General features: G+C 34.9%; 3 protein-coding genes across 9 annotated transcripts; all 3 read right to left on the bottom strand.

The window, feature by feature from the left end:
• Positions 1 to 1952: 1952 nt before the first annotated feature.
• LOC114176456 (thaumatin-like protein) lies at positions 1953 to 3062 on the bottom strand. The gene has a single exon (XM_028061501.1). It carries the CDS (start codon positions 2984 to 2986, stop codon positions 2243 to 2245), a length of 744 nt encoding a protein of 247 aa, XP_027917302.1. The 5' UTR covers positions 2987 to 3062; the 3' UTR covers positions 1953 to 2242.
• Positions 3063 to 6638: 3576 nt separating this feature from the next.
• LOC114177587 (WUSCHEL-related homeobox 1) lies at positions 6639 to 9820 on the bottom strand. The gene is made up of 4 exons (XM_028062993.1): positions 9070 to 9820; positions 8657 to 8974; positions 8310 to 8386; positions 6639 to 7649 (listed from the first exon to the last, which is right to left on the bottom strand). The coding sequence occupies exons 1-4, from the start codon at positions 9263 to 9265 to the stop codon at positions 7140 to 7142; spliced, it is 1101 nt and encodes a 366-aa protein (XP_027918794.1). The 5' UTR covers positions 9266 to 9820; the 3' UTR covers positions 6639 to 7139.
• A 3552-nt stretch (positions 9821 to 13372) lies between these two features.
• On the bottom strand, positions 13373 to 17025 carry LOC114179617 (ADP,ATP carrier protein ER-ANT1). Of its 7 annotated transcripts, none has more exons than XM_028066032.1 (5): positions 16934 to 16959; positions 16460 to 16517; positions 15788 to 16070; positions 14650 to 15021; positions 13373 to 14272 (listed from the first exon to the last, which is right to left on the bottom strand). In XM_028066032.1, the coding sequence occupies exons 3-5, from the start codon at positions 16046 to 16048 to the stop codon at positions 13961 to 13963; spliced, it is 945 nt and encodes a 314-aa protein (XP_027921833.1). In that variant the 5' UTR covers positions 16049 to 16070; positions 16460 to 16517; positions 16934 to 16959; the 3' UTR covers positions 13373 to 13960. The 7 variants fall into 7 exon arrangements, with proteins under 7 accessions (XP_027921833.1, XP_027921831.1, XP_027921835.1 ...); XM_028066030.1 differs by having other exon boundaries at positions 16460 to 16576; positions 16934 to 16952; XM_028066034.1 differs by having other exon boundaries at positions 16430 to 16517; positions 16934 to 16949.
• Positions 17026 to 19477: the final 2452 nt, after the last annotated feature.

The raw sequence follows: 19477 nt of genomic DNA, 5'->3' as shown, positions 1-19477 counted from the left end.
AATGAGTTGCACAAATTTTTTTGTGTTTTTTCTTCTAGGAGAAGTGGAAAATCACGACCATTACATAATTTTTGTTGGGTCACCACCATAATAACGTGTCAATGCACTCAAAACTCCGAAAAAAAAGGTAAGAAGGTCGAAAATACTTTTAACCCATAATACCTCAAACAAGGGAAAACTCTCTTTTTTTAATATAAATTTAACAATGGTTTCGGTCACACTATTTTGAATATTCATCACAGAAAAATAAAATCTGAACTTATATGTATAAAAAAATACTCTGAGTTAAAATAAAATAAAAATCTCGTATATATATATATATATATATATATATATATATATATATATATATATATATATATATATATATATATATATATATATATATATATATATATATATATATATATATATATATATATATATATATATATGTGAAAGTTGAATTGAAAAAAGGACAAGAGAAAAGTTTTACCTAACTAAGGTAGAATTTTGTGAGATGTACTCTCAAATCTCGTGGCTAGCTTGAGGAAATAGAGAACCTTTCAAAGTAGGACACAAGAATAAGTCATTTCTATTCTAGAAGAGGAAGAAGAATTATAAGTGTTTAAAGTTTCTAAGTGTAACCACTAAATTACTCATTTGACCTCTATCTGCTTTGAATTTATATTATTTTTGCAAACCGAAAGTCAAATACAGCAACAGGGCCCAAACTTTGTTTTACTTTTTACACCCCTCTTAAAACGCTATTTTCACTAATTGGCTTTATAATTATACTTACCATTTTCGAATAAAAGTTTTAAACTAACCAAGATACCTCCCATGCACTCTTTAAATAAAATTTTGAATATATAATAAAGTTAATTGTTAATTAACTTGTATTTTCACACATACATAAGTCCTTATAATATTTAAAAATAAATAAATCATGATTAAGAAATGGAATGATATTTCCTAGCGGATACTTCATAATTGAACTATGATTGATAGGTTTGAATGGATTGAATGGGTACAATGCTTGGAAATGTTATTTCTGTAATCAATAAATTCCATGTGCTTTGGAGTTTAAGAAGACATTGCTGAATTATTTGTAGTAGTTTCTACTTAACGAGATAAAAATGTCACCATCTATATTGAATTATTAATCAATTCTGACCCAATATTTCATTAATTTGAATTTTTTAAAAATGTACCTATTATGTTAAAAAGGGCCCGGCCCTCATAAGTGGATATGGGCTACCAGATACGATTTATGCATATTATAATGGGCTGTCCCAACACCATCTGCACCACATTTTTAAATGCAGACACACCTTGTTGAATCCGAAAAATAAAGAACACCAGAATTGTTGCTTTGTTCCTCTAAAAATACTTTTGACTGCAAATTAAGCACATATTTATTATATGTTTGGTGTAGAATTAAGAGAACTCAAAATCCATACTATCAAGCACACATTTTTATACGAAACTCATAGAACCACTTTTGTAATTTTAAACCAATAATGCACATGATATGATATGGTCTGCAACTCTTGCAACTCTGTTTATCCATGTCCTTCCAAAATCCAAGATCTGATCTAAGTATGTGAAGTGAAAAGGTATCTGATTTATTCAAGGACAAAACAGTCAGCACAATGTTTTTTCCATAGTTCAAATGAACACTACAAACGACTTTTGAGTGATTAGAAACACAAAAGGCAAAATCAGCCACTAATTGCTTCGTTTTAGCCAAAGGGGGCCATTATCGATCAACAGTTTATTCTGCGAGAGCTAAAACACTGTTAATTCAGAATACATTGAAAATTTTGAAGCTAAAATACGAGGGTTAATTTCATTTACGACGTGAAGAGAACACCTTTTAAGGTTAATTAGTGTTAGCAAAATCCAAATACATCGGTGTCAAGGTCTAAAGCCAAACAGACAAAGCAAGCACCAAATTCGCGAAATAGACGAATCACAGTCCAATTAGGGACGAAAAAAGTACATCAATGCAGAAATAATAGAAAGTGGTTCCCAATCATGTACCATACATTGAGCACATTAGGTAATAATATTCAGCAAACCATGCAATAGTGCCATGCCATACCACATTCTGTGACTAAGATCGAAAATGAATTGCTAAACATAGGAATACACAGCATAGAGCATGGATGAAAAAAGTATTATACTAAAAGGGGAATACAAAATAAATAAATAAAAAAGATGATAGTAGTTAAAGTGGTAGGTGAATAGTTGAGAGAGATCAGTGGCGATGGGGGCAGAAAGTGAGCAAATAGTTAGCTTTGGTGCAAGTGGCGATGCTGGTGGGGTCGTCATAGGCGTAGGAGTAGGCTTTGGGGCATGCGGCTTTGAAGATCTTCGAATAAACGGTGGGCTTGCAGGCCTGCGGGCTTCCGTAGGAGCCCGTGCAGCAGTACTTGGGGGAGTTGAAGGCGGAGCAGGCGCTCTTGCAGGCCACCACGCGCTTGTTGTCGCGTGAACGCACCTGCAGGCCCACGGGGCACATGTTGTTGAGGTCGCTGACGCAGCCCGCGTAGCTGCATTTTCCGGATCCCTTGAAGGGGGTGATGGAGATGGGGAGGTTGTACCCGTCGACCAGGCTCACGTCGTAGAAGTCCTGCTCGTTGCCCAGGGTGAACTCCGCCAGGGTGGCCGGCGGGGTTCCGCCGATGCCATTGCAGTAGAGGGAGCCGCCGCAGTCGCCCGTGGCGCAGCGCCCTCGTCCGGAGGCGTCGAAGGCGCAGCCGTGACGGCCCCAGAAGCGGCCGGACCAGAGGGCCGGGAGTTGGAGGGTGTAGGCCCGGTTAGGGGCGAGCTTGAAGCCTCCGCGGGCTAGAATGGGCTTTCCAGCACTGGGCTGGATCCCGGGCCACACTGGGTGTGGACACTTGTTGTAGAGTACAAATGACACCGCTGAAACGCTGAGCGGTGAGAGGGTAGAAACTAGAAAGAAAATTGCAGTGAGAGTGAGAAACATCGAGGCCATTGTGAGGGTGTTGGTAACTAGGGATGGAGTAAGTTAGTAGGTTTTATAGAGTGATAAAGGTTGATTTAAGTGAGATTAGTAAAATGATAGTGTTTATTTGATAGGATTGAAAAAGGGAATTAGGTTAAAATGTGGGCCCTATATATATACGTTGGGAGAAGCAGCTTTTATAAAGTTTGTGTGAATATGAAAGTCTCTCTCACTTAGCTCATGACCCGAGGAAGAAGAGTGGGGAGGAAAAAGAAATGCATATGCTACAAATTCACATTACAATTCCTCTGCTCTCTGCGCACACCTCAATGCACCAACAAACAAACCACCCCCACCACTTCTGAACCCCACATTTCATTTTTTACATAAATATCAATCTACATAAATAGTTGTACATACTTAAAACAAACACTTCCATTCCATGATTTTATATGTTTTAGTAAATTATTTAATTATTTTTCTCAGATCTGAATTATATATTCTTGTATTTGTTTTTCAAATCTTGTTAACACTTAAAGTAACATGTCAAACTTTTGTAATATGTTATTTCCTTAACCCAAAAAGTATCTGATGTTACGGGTTTCACAAAGCGCGTGAGGAAATAGTCTCTGTTGCGTAAGTGTACAAGACAGAACCCCAGCATCATACACATCTGATAGGAATGACACGCGCTCATAGATGCACGTCCGTCCCACTGTCATTGTGTGTACGGTTACTATTATTTGGAGACAGCATATGCATGCATCATAGTTTTGTTCATTGTCGTTTACAAAATTAAATATCAAGTTTCTACTGGTAAATGAAAAAATGAGGAGAAAAATGAAGAAGTTTAAGTAATTTGAATAAGTTGTGATTGCATAGTAAAAAAGAAAAAGTTAAAATAAGAATTAGACAATGCAGAAGGCTAGAAGGCTACACGACATCTATCCCACGTGAGAGTTACTATTTTTAAAGACAACCTCTTCTACTACTGTTTTTTGTCACTAGGTTCACAATTTTTTTTTCTGCCTTTAAATTTTTACTCTCAATTAACTAAAATTAATTTAAAGAATCAGTAAGGCAGTATATTTCAAAATTATTTTTTCTGATATTACAAAAAGTAATGCTACCAAACTTTAAACTAAAACTCACAATGGTCGAAGAAAAATCGATCAAAGTAGTGATGGTAGTGCTATTCCATTTTAAACAACTTTTCACCAACGGTTACCTAACTTTTACAAACTTACTTTAGAAAGCAATCATCATATCATTTGGCCAAACATATTTATTATAAGCTATATTAATGGCTAAAGATCATTGTGTCTAAAAATGGATAAGAGATTTTTTTTTTTTTGAAGTAAGAAAATATTGATTTATGTATTGGTCATGTGGCAAATAACGGAAATAATTTATAATTTTATTTTTACTTTTTCAATTATTAATTAATGTAATCAGTTCAATTATATAATTAGCTGTCTCTCGGTGTTTTTATTGTTTAAAAGTTTTGGTCATGAAAGTTTTTGTTTTTTCTTGAACAACAAAAAATGGATAATGCAATAAAGCTCCTTGGAAGAATGGCCCAGGTGGTTTTGGGTTACGCTTAATGGCCCATAACCCACCGTAAACTGTATGCACGTCGAAATGGGTCAAATTGAAGCCCACAAATGACAAATGCTAAGAATTCAATCAAATTGGACAATGTTGACTAATTTTACCGATTCTACCAATTTTTTGTGCACAAAAACCAAATGGCTGACAAGTAGAACACGGAACAACAATAGCTTCAATTGAATTTTTGTAGAAAGAGACCCTTCATACATTATATCATCTAGAACAGAATATATAATCCTAAACATAGTTTTTAGAAGCTTACTTCTAAATTCTTTCTATAAATAACTCAGATTTTAAGATATTGACAAATTAATTAAAGAAATAAAACAAATTACAAAACGTATAATAGGTTAATACAAAGAAAATCATAATATACATTTTTATTAATATTTTCAACTTTTAAACTAATAAAAAAGTTAGTAACAATATTAATTTACAAGTAAGTGTTTCTTCCTAACGTTTTTACTCCATTTTTTGTAATCATATGTTCACACTTGTAACCAATATCATTGTTTTTTAATATAATGAAAGAAATAAAATGGAATTATTGTGAGACCATAAAAGTATAAGGTGTGCTCAGAGTTATTTATTACAAAATAAATATTCATCGAATATAATATCACTTTCATACACATTTATTATTATTCTGCGTATGTTTATGTTTGGAGAGATAAACAAATCAACTAATAACTTCAAATTTTAGAGACTAAAACCACCTTGCAACTGAAATTAAGGACTAAATTTTCATTAATACTTTAGTTAAAGTAGCCATTAAATTTATTTCTGTATTTTATTTTTAGGATCTATTTATTTATTTTTTGAGCCTTCTCATACCCTTAGCTTCTGAATGTTCCACAGGTTTATTATCATTGTCTTGCTAGTTTCTAAACTCTCAAATGCAAAACATTGATTTGAACATTAACCTAAGTTTCATAAGTTACTTACCATAAATAACTGGTTCGGTTTAATTGCACCCTCAGACACAACCTTTGAACTGTATTGAACAGGTACATATATACATTAATTCAACTAGTTTTTCTTCTCTCAGAGAATTTAAACAAAGTTAATCCTACTGGGTAGTTTTTCTATCCTTTGATTTCCAAACTATGACGCATCCCATGTCTAAATCATTTAATAGAAAGAACACAGAGAGAAATGAAAAGAGAAGAAAATGTATGGGCCATAGTCCCTATTGTTGGTCGAGTTTGGTTCTAAAGCGACGGATCTGTGGGTGGCTTGGATTTTAGTTTCTGCAACTTTGGAGTAGATGCTGTAGGGACTAACAGAGTACCATGTAGGTAGGTAAGCAACAGCTTCGAAATCATCCCATTTTCACATACTATTGCACCACCCGTGATCACCATGCACATGTTTTAATCTCTCTCACTGCATTAACACTGCATTACTTCCCAACTAATATGTTTTAGTGTTTCATTAGTCCTATAAGTATGGTCCAAGATATGAGACTCATAATATTGTTTTAAACCATTATGGTCCCCCACTCACGGCTTCAATGGCTGCAGAGAGAATATTTTTGCCTTCTTTTTACCCTGATGATGCTTGACGCCTCTTGAGTGACACGTCCTAGTCTTAGCCCTTAAGATTTTTTTGAAAGGTTGATCATATACCCTAATGTGATAAACCCTACCTTACAATACAGCTAGCATCTAAGGAATCAAAAACTTCTATTCTAGATATCTGGTTATGTCGGTGAGTGTTGTGTAATTTTGGTGGTTTAGATGGGTATTTTTAGGAGATGTTTGGACAGATCAATTCAATCAAATCAGACAAAGAGGGTGTATTCTTGCATTTAATATATTTGTGTTTGGTTGTTGGAGGATGAGACCTGGATATTCTCTTCGTAAAACTCAAATTCTACTCTGACTACATCATGAGGATTATTTAATTAGCTAGGAAAATCAATTGAATTCGCGAACTTTACCTTAAATGCATAGGCTGTGTTTCCTTTGGGTGCATTGATGTGATTTCTTTATTGTAATAAATTGGACTACAGAGTTCACCCGGTCAGAACATTGATGGTAATGTACAGCATTGTTTTAAGTATGCAACAAAAGAACAAAAGTAATTTCTCCATTCCATGCTCATAGTTACTTCAACATCCTTGTCTGTCACATCTCATCCCCATTTCAGATACTATACCTTCAATCAAACCCTCACATCAAATTCCTTATACATTCTCTATTTACGTCCCTCTCTCCCTCTCCCTTCCCCCACCATCTTTCCTGTTTCTGTTTCTCTCGCCATACATATCAGATATCAGAATAAACGTGTGTGTACATACACATCAAGTTACTCAAACAAGCTCCCTAAACAATAAACCCTTGGACTTAAGTACTCTTTTTTGATTCAATCAACATAGTCCAAATGCATTTTAAGGCAAAATACCTCACTCAAACTAGCGTCCTATTACACCACCAATTCCTTGATACATAACATCCATAGCAATAAAAGTAGTACTATTTTCTAACAAAATACAATGTTTAAACGCAGCCCCATAATTCTACATACACGGCAAGTTTTTTTCTTTCTTTCTTTTTGGAATCAGTTGAGTTCAGTTCTTCAATGGAAGGAACTCAAAAAACTGGCTTGGGGCATTCATTGCTGAGATCGATACCTCTGTCTCTTTTTGGTGGTTAATGTTATCACTGCCTTCATCATCCTCATTCCTGACGGGGAAAAGTTGAAGGGTTTGAGACTCCACAGAAATATCATCTGGGGTGTAGGTGTTGATACTGCTTAAGTGGATAACACCGTTTTCTGTGTTAGGTGAGAGAAAGAAGCTGAGATCATGAGTCTTAATGAGCTTTGGGTCCATTACTCTTGGTGTTACTGAGGGTGTGGTGGCCATGGTAGCAGTAGAGATGGTAGGAGGAGCGTTTATGAAGTGGGGTGAAACTGTGGGAGGGGAAGGACAAGGTAACTGCATCATGTGCCACGTGGCATTCCTCTCCATTAAGTTTCTTGTGTGCTGTAACTCTCCTTCATCGAATTGGAGCCATCCATCTGTTCTACAATCTGCTGCAACCGCTGCTTTTGCTGCTCTTTGTATTGAAACAGATTCCTGAAGATTTTAAATGTAGGCATGCAAAGAAAACAAACCGGTGAAAACCTCAACATGTGTGGTGAAAAAGCCAAAGAGCAAAGGTGAAAAAGTTACTGCACAGCACAGATTTCAAATGGGCATGCACTCCTAGTTGGTAGTATTTTCAAATAAAGTTGCATGGTCTATGAGAAGTCAAATTAAAGTAGGGTGAGAGTTGTCTTTTCCACCATCAATATGGGTGCTCAATTCCATAGAATATTGTATGGAGTGTCCAAAAGCTACTGGCCTGAATGACATGAATAAGCACAAGCCCCAAAAGCCCAGCTAAGTTTCATAACAGCAGCCCCGACAGAAAGGAAGGAATGCAGCTTTTAGGACCTTTTCATTTCCCAACAAACAAAGCTTTTGTTAGGGTCCTTTCCCTACCTAAAGCTAGCCAGCTAGTGCATATCTTTCTATAACGTTTCCAACATCAACTTCCTTCATTCTCTAGTAATCATGTGCCAATAATTAATTAAATCATCCCTTAATCGACCCTTATCATAATACCCTAACACTTTTGGGTGATGATCAAGTAGTGAAGTGAAAATCCCAAGTTCAGAAAGAAGAGAACAAAAAAAAAAGGTTTACTCCATGAACCAGGACAACAAAGACAAAGGAGGATATACAATAATAGACCTTTGCAAGCGTACTGCAGTTTGTAGAGGGTGCCCAGTTCTTGGTCTGTTCAACTTCAAACACTGTCCTACTTGCGCCTGTAGACAAAAAGAAAAACAAAAAAGAATATAACTTTACATTTTACATCTCAAGCAACAATCCTGATGAGAAAAAAAAAATGAAAAGAAATGCAAGGCGTGCATAGTAACAAACAAAAACTCAATTGGAGAAAAAATGAAAAAGAAACAAAAGAAGCGATCGGTCATGCATTGCAAATCAAGACATGAGAGCGAGCCTCTCTCTCTCATTATTTGTCTCTTTCATGCAAAGAAACAAGTATGGTGGTAATTATGTCGTGTGGTTTTTACCTAAGTCTTTCTTTTCAAGAGTACCATCATAGTCACGGGCGTGATGACCCTCAGCCGCCGACTCCATTTGACGGCGGCGTTTCTGTCTTTCCCTCGCCTTATGATTCTGAAACCAATAGAAAACATTCTTCCCTTCAATTTTTCCAAACCTCCGAAGCTGCGCCGTGATTTGTTGGATTTGCTCCGCAGACGGTGTTCTCGTCCCTCTTCTGTACAATTCCTCCAATGCCCTTAGCTGCTCCGGGGTCGGATTCCACCTCGAACTCACCACTACCGGTGGAGGGTTGAACTCTCTCTTACCCTGATCTGCCACTGATGCTAGTAAAAAAAAAAAAGTCTTTACACGCATGCAAACACAAGGGGTAAGGGTAAAAAAAAAGGTAAGTTAAGAAAAGCATCATATATATATATACCGAGATTGTGATATTGTGAGAAGAAATCGTTGGCATGATGAATGCGGGTGAAGCATGGAGGGTTGTTGTTGTTGGCGTTTGGGGTGTTGTTGGGAGAAGTGACGGGGCGTGGCATGAGAGGCCTGAGTTTTCTTCCATTGAGTGCATAATCAGGCATGGTGAAGTCAGCAGCGTCGTTGTAACCAACCATCCACATTGGTGTTGAGTTGAGTTGAGTTGAGTTAATAAAAAGGAAAAGCTAGGGTTTGTGGGGTTATAAAGAGATGAAGGAAGGTATATTTGGCATGTTAAAAATGAATGAAGTGCAATAATAGTTAGGGGGGGTTGGGTTGGGTGATGGAATTGAAATGGAGAATGTGAAAGTAGAGAAGGGGTTATATTATATATGGCATGGGTTAGAGAATGAAGTTGAAGAAGTTGAAGAAGTTGAAGGTGAAAGTGTGAGAGTGTGAGAGAGAGTGTTGGTTTAATATGGGACAAAGTGAGGGGGACATGAGGTTGACTAGGCTATTTAGAGAGAGAAAGAGAGAGAAAGGCAAAAAAGAAAAGCAAAGAAGGGAGTCAGTGAGGAAGCGTGGAATTCTGGGAGATTTTTGGGAGTAGCGATTGAAAAACGACGTGACGATGATGAGGGTTATCATGAGCCTCATCACCCCTTCTCTTTTCCCCCTCTCATTTATTGTTCCCTTCACGTCTCGTGCCTTTCACACTAATTCTCAATCCGAACTGCCCCTCTCTCCCTCTCTGCTACTCCTTAACCTTTTCTTTGTCTAATATGCTGTCCATGCTCTCTCCCCCTGCACCATCCACTGTACGGACTTCAATAATCTTTTTTTTTAGAGCATGAGGTGGGTGAAGGCACCATTTAAACAACCAAAATTACTGCATCTTAAGTTACCCACTTGGAATCTTTTTGCATGGTCCAGATCTATTAATTGGATTAAATTGAGGGAGGGAAATGTGTCCATGTCTCTCTCTCTCTTTCCTGTGCCTTTGGTTTTGGTTTTGTTTCTTTTCTTTCTCTCTCCTTTTGCCTCTTAGGTATAATCCCTCGGTCATTATGAAGGAATGACTCAATTCTCGAACTCTGTCACGGCTGATATATGGAATTTGAAAGCTATAATTGATTAATTATTTCTAGCTTTTCGTTGGGTAGAGGGCCTACAACCTGCAAATTCTGAATCCCTACTATTTGTATGTCTGTTATTTATGAGATGTGCATGCAAAATATGTAATGAGAGTACCATGCAAACTACAGCACAATGCATATCCCATATCCACTCTCTCCACTCTCCACCACACTGTGATTCTGTATTGTTGTGCATTTCCCCTACTTCTGCCACTGCCAATAAAAGCCCTAATCAGTTGTCATTTCTGGCTCGCTAGGGAAAACAAAACAAAACCAAACCAAACAAAACAAAACAAGCACCACCACCACACTCACCTACTCAATGCATTCCCATTGCTACTGCTGCCTAGGGTGGCCCCCTAAACTGTTCTCTATTAAGACCCTTCACCTGCATTTCCATTTAGTCAATGCTCTATCACATTGTGTATGGGAATGTTTTCTTCTCCAATGCCCCTTCGTCCTTTACCTTGTTTAAACAATAATAAAACAAACCCCATAACTAACATACCATCAATCAACCCAACTTGTCATGTCATATTCAATGTATTACGCATTACCCGTGAATCTGAATCATTCACATTCGCTAGCTAATAGCTGCACCTAGTATATATGCATGTCTGCTCTCTAACATGTGAATGATTTATTCTTGCTTCAGTTCGACACTATTTTTCTCCATCTTATATCTGCGCTTGTGTTTCAGATTTAAAACAACGGTTATGTATATCTGGAAAAAAGTGTGGAAAGGTTTCAGTGATGAAAAGTTCAAACACTAAACAAGTCACTTTTTTTTTAGGGCGTAGACATAAACTTGAGAAAGGAATGACATTCTATAATTACGCAGGTTTCAAAAGCTAAACCACATTAAGGTGGTGTCTTTAGTTTCTCAGAGTTTGTGTCCTTTTTTTTATGATACTTGCTGTCGTTCAAGGAAAACACTTTAATATTTGAACTGAATCAATAAACTGAGACAAAATCATACCTTGTATTTGAACAGGTTTTAGAAATAAGATAAAGAAAGTAATATTTTTACTGTAATAAGATTTTATGTTCTTTCTATTGTGATTATTATTTTAAAAATATATATGAAAAAAAAATTAAAAATTGTTAGTACACATGTGTGTGTGCACGCGTTGGCATTCATTGTTTTCACAAAAATTCAGGTGACATTGGTCTTGTTCTAACTTGAGAATTTCTGTATTTCCCAAGAGTATAGTAAAACTCTCGATCTCCCCCTACGACAAAACATGATGAAAAGCATTCACACTGCAACGACAACAGTTCAGAATGAACAGTTATAGCTTTTCCCTGGTAAGAATTATGTGTATTTTTTCTTTATGCAGTCTCATGATTAACTTTTTAACTTTCAACTTTTACCCATGAGTTTCTAACTAACTTTTAAACTCTCAATTAACTTGGATGTCAACTTTACTTAAAATACTAAAAAGTTAATGCTCATTAGTATGGTACTTTAGGTACTAAGAGGGCATCTTTTATATTAAATTAATAAAAGAAACTTTTTTTGTGTTAAAATTGCCTATAAATGACTTGAAACTTGATGTTAATGGTATTTAATATTTTATAATTGAAAAAAATAAAAACATCTGATTAAAGATTTCATAGTCAAAATGAATAATTATGATGCAAACCTTTTGTCAAAATTTCAGGCCAATGTTCTATCTTCTTTTTCTCTTCTAAAGGTTGTGAAAATTAACACTTTCCTTGATCTAGAAAATCTTTCCCCACTTAGGTTAAGTGATGCAAAATGAATTTAACTAGTTTGAACATTTTTAGACACATAGTCAAGAGTTCAACCCAATATTTCTTGTACAAATTAAATATATGCTCTTGACATTGAGTAATTAAAAAAATATTGTCTCTTTGAACCAATTGAAATTGTTGATAATATTCTCCTTCCTAAAGATTTTTCATTGTGAAATTCCGGTAAAATAGCATATTTCTTATAAGAGGGTGTATGATATTAGTCTATGCATTAATGAGTATGTGTGTTCTTATTACAATCTATTTAATAAAAATCATTTTATGCACAAAGTGTTATTTTTTTTAAGTATCACACACTTAATTTCTATTTATACATAAACATTTTTTTAACTTTTTTGCCCTTGTAACTTAAGGCTGGAGGTTGTGTTCTTGTACCTCTTAAAGCATCGACTTATTAGAATGGTTGGCAAACGAAAGCCAATGATCAAGCCTTGACCCTCGTGAGAGATCAAGAGGACCACCCACCTAACACATCTCAAAGATAAAAAAAAAAAATGGTGCAATAAATTGATATTAACTATTTCAAAACAATATTGGACCCTATTATAAAGAATTGATTCAAACAAAATATAACAACCAAATCATAATACTCATATCTTGATTATAACTATTTCACATAAATAAACCATTAAATTTATGTTCACTCTATACTTAATATTTAGAAAACTTTCTTTCTTTTGCTAAAAGTTTATCGACTTAATTGAAAAATGACATAATCTTTACATATATTAATTCAAGACTTTAAGTCAAAAGTTAAATTACAACAAGTTTGTCCAAACTAATTCAAGATGTAAAAAAAAATGGTACAACTTGTCCACAACTCAAATATAAAGAACCAATTTTGAATTACCCATGTTAAACTTATCACACATTCTATATCAAAGTGAGTTAGTTTAGATCGATTCGAGTTTAACCAATAATAAATAAAATTATATCTAATCTAATTGAAATTATATAAGTCAAGTTGGGTCATCCAATAATTCGTCCAAATAAACATCCATAGAAAAACCTCTATTATTTTGCGCTTCCATAATTTCAACGCGCACTCTTGATAAACTTGAACATTTTAAATGTACCTATGGTTTAGGATTTTCAATTTCAGTTTCAGATTGAGAAATCCAAAATGTTTTGGAATGGACAGTTCAAATTATAAATTTGTATTTTAAATTGTATATTTTTCATTCTAAAATGCATATGTAATACAAATAAAAAATTGTATTTTAAATTATGTAGTTTATAATATATTAGCATGGAAATATATGTATAAATACTCAATTTGCATGAGATATGCATCTTATATGAATAGATCTTCTACTCCAGGCAATTTCCATAGATAAATCTGCGTGATAATGTTAATTCAAATAATTGAAGCGGGGATGTAAATATGCATTTATATACTCCATATGAACACCATTCTTTATATACAGACAGGTGGGTTGACTGCTTTTGCAACCCTAAAAAGTTATTAAATAGCATTTCCCTATGCTTGAACCAATCCAATCCCAAGATAAATAAACATCAAAAGTTACATTTACATTGAGGCAGTAAAATCTATCAAATCTAAACTTCACCACTAAAAGGGCAGAATTTATTTAAAGGACCTAAAAATCAAGTATACCTTGTTCAAGGATCGAACCCGTTCGGTTCAAGAACAAATGCCTTTGGCCACCATGTCCAAAAGTTTCTCCATTCATGGTCCTTGAGACCAGATTTTTAGAATCAATACCCCAGTATTCATTCTATAAGATAAATATGACTTTTAAGGTCCCAAAATGCAATACTCCCTTCAAGAAACCACATAACTTTTGGACATGATAAATGTGATTACTTATGGAACTATAGATCAGTTTAAACTTTACAGAACAAATACCTCCGTTATGATCCTTCAGATCAATCCTTGGAAACAAACAGGCATAATATTCATTCTAGATGATGAATTTTCCTTTTCTATACTATCGTTTTCTCCTTTACAAAATCCGCCATTCATTTCAAAACTCTTTGATTTGTCTCGTTATAGTGACTATGTCTGGATGAGATGCTATTCAGCTGATCATATCCAGCAAGCACCCCAGCTCCTGCGATACCAAGAAGCATGTTTGCTGTAACTCCTCGAAATAGAGCTGAGAAACCCTCTTGTCCAACAATATTACGAAATGCATGTATTGAATTACGGTACTTGTTTGGATGTCCAGAGGTAAGCATCATTCTCCTCCGCAATGTATCAAAAGGGTATGCACAAACCCCTGAAAAAGTTGTGATGCTCCACCCTAAGAAGAAACTAGCAAGAAAGTTCCCCTGCAAAAAATAAACCGAGACTCACATTGGAAAGACTGGACATAAAGAAACAGAACCAACCGTCTAAATTCACCAAATCAAAGTGCCATACAATAAAAAGATGCATACACTACAAAGGAAACATGGCAATTCTTTTTTTTCCAAAATAGTTTTTGACTTGCGTCTTGAAAATGAATGTTCAGACTCAAGGATTCAACTATCAATGCAAATCTGCAAAATCTATGTGAACGTCGATATTTAGCACACATAGCACTGTGGAACAGACTAAAGATATCACCCGCCCCGTAGCAATAGAAAGCAAAAAATTCTCAGCAAAAAGCATCAAGTATCAACTATATGTTATCCCATTACTGAAGTGTAAATGGTTAGTTTCTTACCTCAAATGGCCCAACTAAAACAATAGGCTTCATGGTGTCATAGATCCCAAAGTACATCCCTCGATACATGGCAATTCCCCATATAGAAATGCCAAATCCCCTGTACAATCCAGCAAATCCATCACTTGATAAGGTCTTCCTATATACATCAATTAGTCCTTTGAACTGTCGCTGACTGGTATCGCGGCACTCTATTGCATCGGTGCCCAATCGTGTACGTGCATAATCTAAATGATATAGTAGAAGTGAAGTTGTTGCTCCTGCAGCACTGCCTGAAGCCACATTCCCAGTAAACCACTTAATGTACCCGTCTCTCTCTTTGGAACACCCAAAAATGCTTTTGAAGTAACCTTTGAATGCAAAATTGAAAGCCTATAGACCAATTAACTGTTTGCTCAAATATTATTTTAATAATAAAAAACTATTATCTGAGACACATGATTCCAGGAATTGATGTATCTTTTTTTTCCATATATGTGGAGAGGATTATTTTATGAAAAAAACAACACACAGGTTATTAATAATATTTGACATGCATTAACAATTTGACAGGAAAAGCATAAACCAAGCCAGCTTGTAGTTTAACGTAATAGAACAAACTGGACACGATCATATATAAAAGAATGAGATTGGATGCATAGTGTTATTGTTGCATCATGCAATAGAAAATACGATAGGCCAAGGCTCCAAGATAAGTTATATATTGATTTATTTGAGAATATAGAAAGGATGAAAGGGAAATAAGTTAACAGATGTTCCCTCTAATTTGAATACTTAATTAGATGACAGAGAATACAAAATCAATGCACAAAAGAATGAGTGTTTTATTTGGTTTGACGTTTTGGAGAGTATCATGAGAAATAATTACGCAGATATTCAATGGTTAAGTTTAAACCCATCACTCAGAAGCACCGATACCTAAAAATGCTCACTCTTTTGTTTTCTTTTTCTCTTCCCTGATATCATTTAGTTGAAGTGTCGACAAAAGACGAAAACAAAACACTACAAACTTAACAAAGAATAGCCCGTTGACCTCACAGTTGTGACAACTTGAAAGGAAGAGAAAAATAAATGGTGAGATTGAGGATGCTAGTCTTTATTTAACACTAATCAGGATGCAGTGAAGTGAATAACTCACTTGTGTGGGAAAGTATCGGATAACATTGGCCTGGTGACCTCTCCAAAAGGCAATCAAACCCTCCTCCATGAAGACCCTCTTAAAGCCATCAGACACGCCCAAGTATGGTCTTTTGAGCTGTCCTCTTTTAATCATTTCACCTTGGTTTTGCAATAAAAGCTTTACTCTCTCAATTGGTGCTGCAGCAGTCTTTGATATGATTGCTGCTGCTCCTCCCATTACAAAATCCTTTGAAAATGTTTCATATGTTGATTTCACCATTTTTAGTCTCTTCCCTCTAATCCTGCCAGATATATTAAAAACTTAGACAACGAGAAGTGCACATAAACTCTCAAAACTTCCAATAAAAATACGTGGTTCATAACAATTTATGCATGACTTCAATCAAATTCAACAGTTAAACTCAATTCCCCTCAACTTCAAACCAAACAAGCACCAAGTCTTACAATAATCACAAATAGAGTGAACTAGCAATGCCATAACTATGTTATATGCATTCATCAAGGAAAAAATCATGCAAACTTTCGGATTCATTTCAACCATGAGAAGAACCAAATAAAATACTGCAAAAGAAGGTGAAAAGCAGGTTAGATAAAAATGAAGATCCCCAAGAATATGCAAGCTGCACAGCCGAGTACACACCTAAGCAAATTATAGGTGAAGAGGAAGAACCTGCTGAAAAGGACTTGTCCCCTCAATCACGTCTAACCAAGTTCATTCCCTCTTTAATCTTCAATTGAACAACGGAAAAACGAAAATGATGGATTCTGATTTCTGATGTTCAATAGACTGGAAACAGTACAATTCTAAATTTCACGGAAAAGGCCAACTCTTATGAAAATTTAACTAAAAGTAAAACCCGGGGCATGTTTAAGAAAAAAATAGAAAGCAGAAATTGAAAGAAAAAAAAAAAGTTAATGACCGCCATTGCACCCGACACAGAGGTTCCGAAAGGGAATGGTTTGAAGCCACCGGAATCCAGAAAGTTTCGATGCAAAACAAGACATGATATGGCATAAATGGGTGAGAAGAATAGCAATCGATCAGAATAGATTGTAAGAAATGTGGTAACTAGCAAATGAAATGTGGAATGAAAAATTGAGATGGCACAAATAAGGAGAGAAAGATATAAAGGGGAAAGGGTACCTGAAGAGAAGAGAGAAGAGAGAAAGAAAGAATTGAGTTGGAGCGCAATAACGAGGATGAGATGTGAGTTTGTTTTTATTTGAGGACGAATCTCAATTTTTTTTTCTTCTTATAATATTTTTGGGTTATCCAGCATGTGGAAGAAAATTAAAACTGAAATGATAAAGTTTTCCTGTTTATAAATCTGAAAGAAAAAGGGTTTTTTTCTCAAAATCGAAAAGAAAAACATTCTCTCATATATCTACACCTAGAATTATATTTTTTTATCAGCAAATAATTTTTGCAGTTTAACTTGTGTAAATAAATACATTCTTACTGGTTTTTGGTTAAGATGTCTTCGAGACGGATGATGATGAGATTTTCAAAAATCACGTACTTGTTTGTCTTTTGATTATAAAATTTTGAGTTTCAAAGCGAAAATCAGGTAAGAAATAGGAAAGGATTCTACGAATTTTAGGATTTATAATATATATATATATATATATATATATATATATATAAAGATATGTTTAATTACTCGGATGTTAATCACTTTGATACAAGTGTGTCAATCTGGTACCTGCTTTTAAAACCGTGTCAATTGCATCACAACTTTTGATAAAGTGCTTCAATTAGGTCCATTTCAGATAGAGTTGACTAACCTACGTGTCACGTGTCAGTCTGTGGTTTTTTTAATTTTTTTAATTTTTTTAAAAATTCTTCAAAAATAAAATAAAATGCCACGTGTTAAGTCTATGTGTGTGACACGTGGCATTGCTAGTGTCACGTGGCATTGCAATGCCACGTGTCAGTGTCATTATCATATATCATTGTGTTGATTTCATTTTAGTCCCCATATATATTTTTTTGTTTCAATTTGGTACCTACTTATGTATATTTGATTCAATCTTGACCTAATTTTTTTTAATAATTAAAATTCATTTTTTATAAAATTAAAAGTAATTAAGTATAAAAATTTTACAAAATTAAGTATTTGATATTTATATTAAAATTTAGTAGTAAAAGTCATTTTATTAAGTCATTTTTAATAAAATAAATTAGTATAACATTTAGACAAATAGAAATTTTAATTTAAAATTAATAAGAAATAATATTGTTCTATTTTGGGTTAAAAAAATAACAATTAACAAAACATGAGTATTTAATAAAAACATAATTAATAAAGTAATATGTTAAAAAGTCATTTTTAATAAAAAATATTAGTAAAACATTTTATACAAATAATATTTATACTTAATTAATTTTAATCTTAAAAAAATGAATTATAAACATATTTTACTTATTAAAAAAATTCGGACAAAATTGAATCAGATATACATAAGTGGGTATCAAATTGAAACAGAAAGACATATATGGGGATTAAATCGTAATCAACACAATGGTATCTGATAGTGACATTGACACGTGGCATTGCAATGCCACGTGACACTAACAATGCCAAGTGTCACACGTAGGGACTTGACACGTGGCATTTTTATTTTTTTTTCAAAAAAATCAAAAAAAAAATCAAAAAAATATTTAAAAAATAAAACAAAAAACAAAAAAACCACAGACGGACACGTGGCATGTTGACTAACGGCGTTAGTCAACTCCGTCCGAAAGGAACCTAATTGAAGCACTTTTTCAAAAGTTGGGACTCAATTGACATTTTTTTAAAAGCGGGTACTAGATTGACACACTTGTACTAAAGTGGATATCATCCGAGTAATTAAACCATAAAGATATAAAGAGATATCCTCTCATGTTCATATTTAGTTATTCCCATTTTATCCTTAATTATTATTTTAAAAATAAATCAGACCAAACTGAACTAAATCAAACTGAACCAAACCAAACTGAACTAAACCAAACCAAACCAAATTGAACCGAACCATATCGAATCGAACCGAACCATATCGAATCGGACCAAACCGAAAAGAATCAGACCAAACTGAACCGAATTGGACCGAACCGAACCAGACCGAACAAAACAGAATCAGATCGAACCGAACCGAATCGAACCAGATCAAACCGAACTGAACCAAACCGAACCGAACTGAACTAGACTGAACCCAACCGAAACAAACCAAACCAAACCAAACCGAATCAGACCGAACCAAACCAAACCAGACCCAACCGAATCGAACCGGACCAAACTGAACCGAACCAAATCGGACCAAACCAAACCGAACCAAACCAAACCAAACCCAATCAGACCGAACCAAATTGAACCGAACCGAACTGGACCGAACTGGACAGAACCGAGCCGAGCTGAACCGAACCAAATCGAACTGAACCAAACCAAACCAAATTGAACCGAACAGGACCGGACCAAACCGAACCAAAGCGAACAAGACCGAACCGAACCGGACCGAACCGAACCAAACCGAACTTAACCGAACCGAACCGAACCATACCGAACTAAACTAAACCAAACTGAATCAAACTAAACCAAACCAAACTAAACTGAACCCAATCGAACCAAACTGAGTCAAACTAAACTGAAATACTATTCAGTTGTGTTGAATTTTAAACACCTTCAAAAGAAAAAGAGGAGAAAATTTA

Source organism: Vigna unguiculata, chromosome 3 (assembly GCF_004118075.2).
Source record: "Vigna unguiculata cultivar IT97K-499-35 chromosome 3, ASM411807v1, whole genome shotgun sequence".
Classification (NCBI taxonomy): Eukaryota; Viridiplantae; Streptophyta; class Magnoliopsida; order Fabales; family Fabaceae; genus Vigna; species Vigna unguiculata.
Note: the sequence above shows the minus strand (reverse complement) of the source record. Positions and strands in the feature narration are given on the sequence as shown.

Coding starts and splice junctions, on each gene's coding strand:
- LOC114176456 (XM_028061501.1), bottom strand. CDS start 2,986: ATGGCCTCGATGTTTCTCACTCTCACTGCAATTTTCTTTCTAGTTTCT.
- LOC114177587 (XM_028062993.1), bottom strand. CDS start 9,265: ATGTGGATGGTTGGTTACAACGACGCTGCTGACTTCACCATGCCTGAT. Junction 8,975..9,069: donor CTCACAATATCACAATCTCG/GTATATATATAT, acceptor TTTTTTTACTAG/CATCAGTGGCAGATCAGGGT. Junction 8,387..8,656: donor TCTTGAAAAGAAAGACTTAG/GTAAAAACCACA, acceptor TTTTGTCTACAG/GCGCAAGTAGGACAGTGTTT.
- LOC114179617 (XM_028066031.1), bottom strand. CDS start 16,048: ATGGTGAAATCAACATATGAAACATTTTCAAAGGATTTTGTAATGGGA. Junction 15,022..15,787: donor TCCGATACTTTCCCACACAA/GTGAGTTATTCA, acceptor ATTGGTCTATAG/GCTTTCAATTTTGCATTCAA. Junction 14,273..14,649: donor TTTTAGTTGGGCCATTTGAG/GTAAGAAACTAA, acceptor TATTTTTTGCAG/GGGAACTTTCTTGCTAGTTT.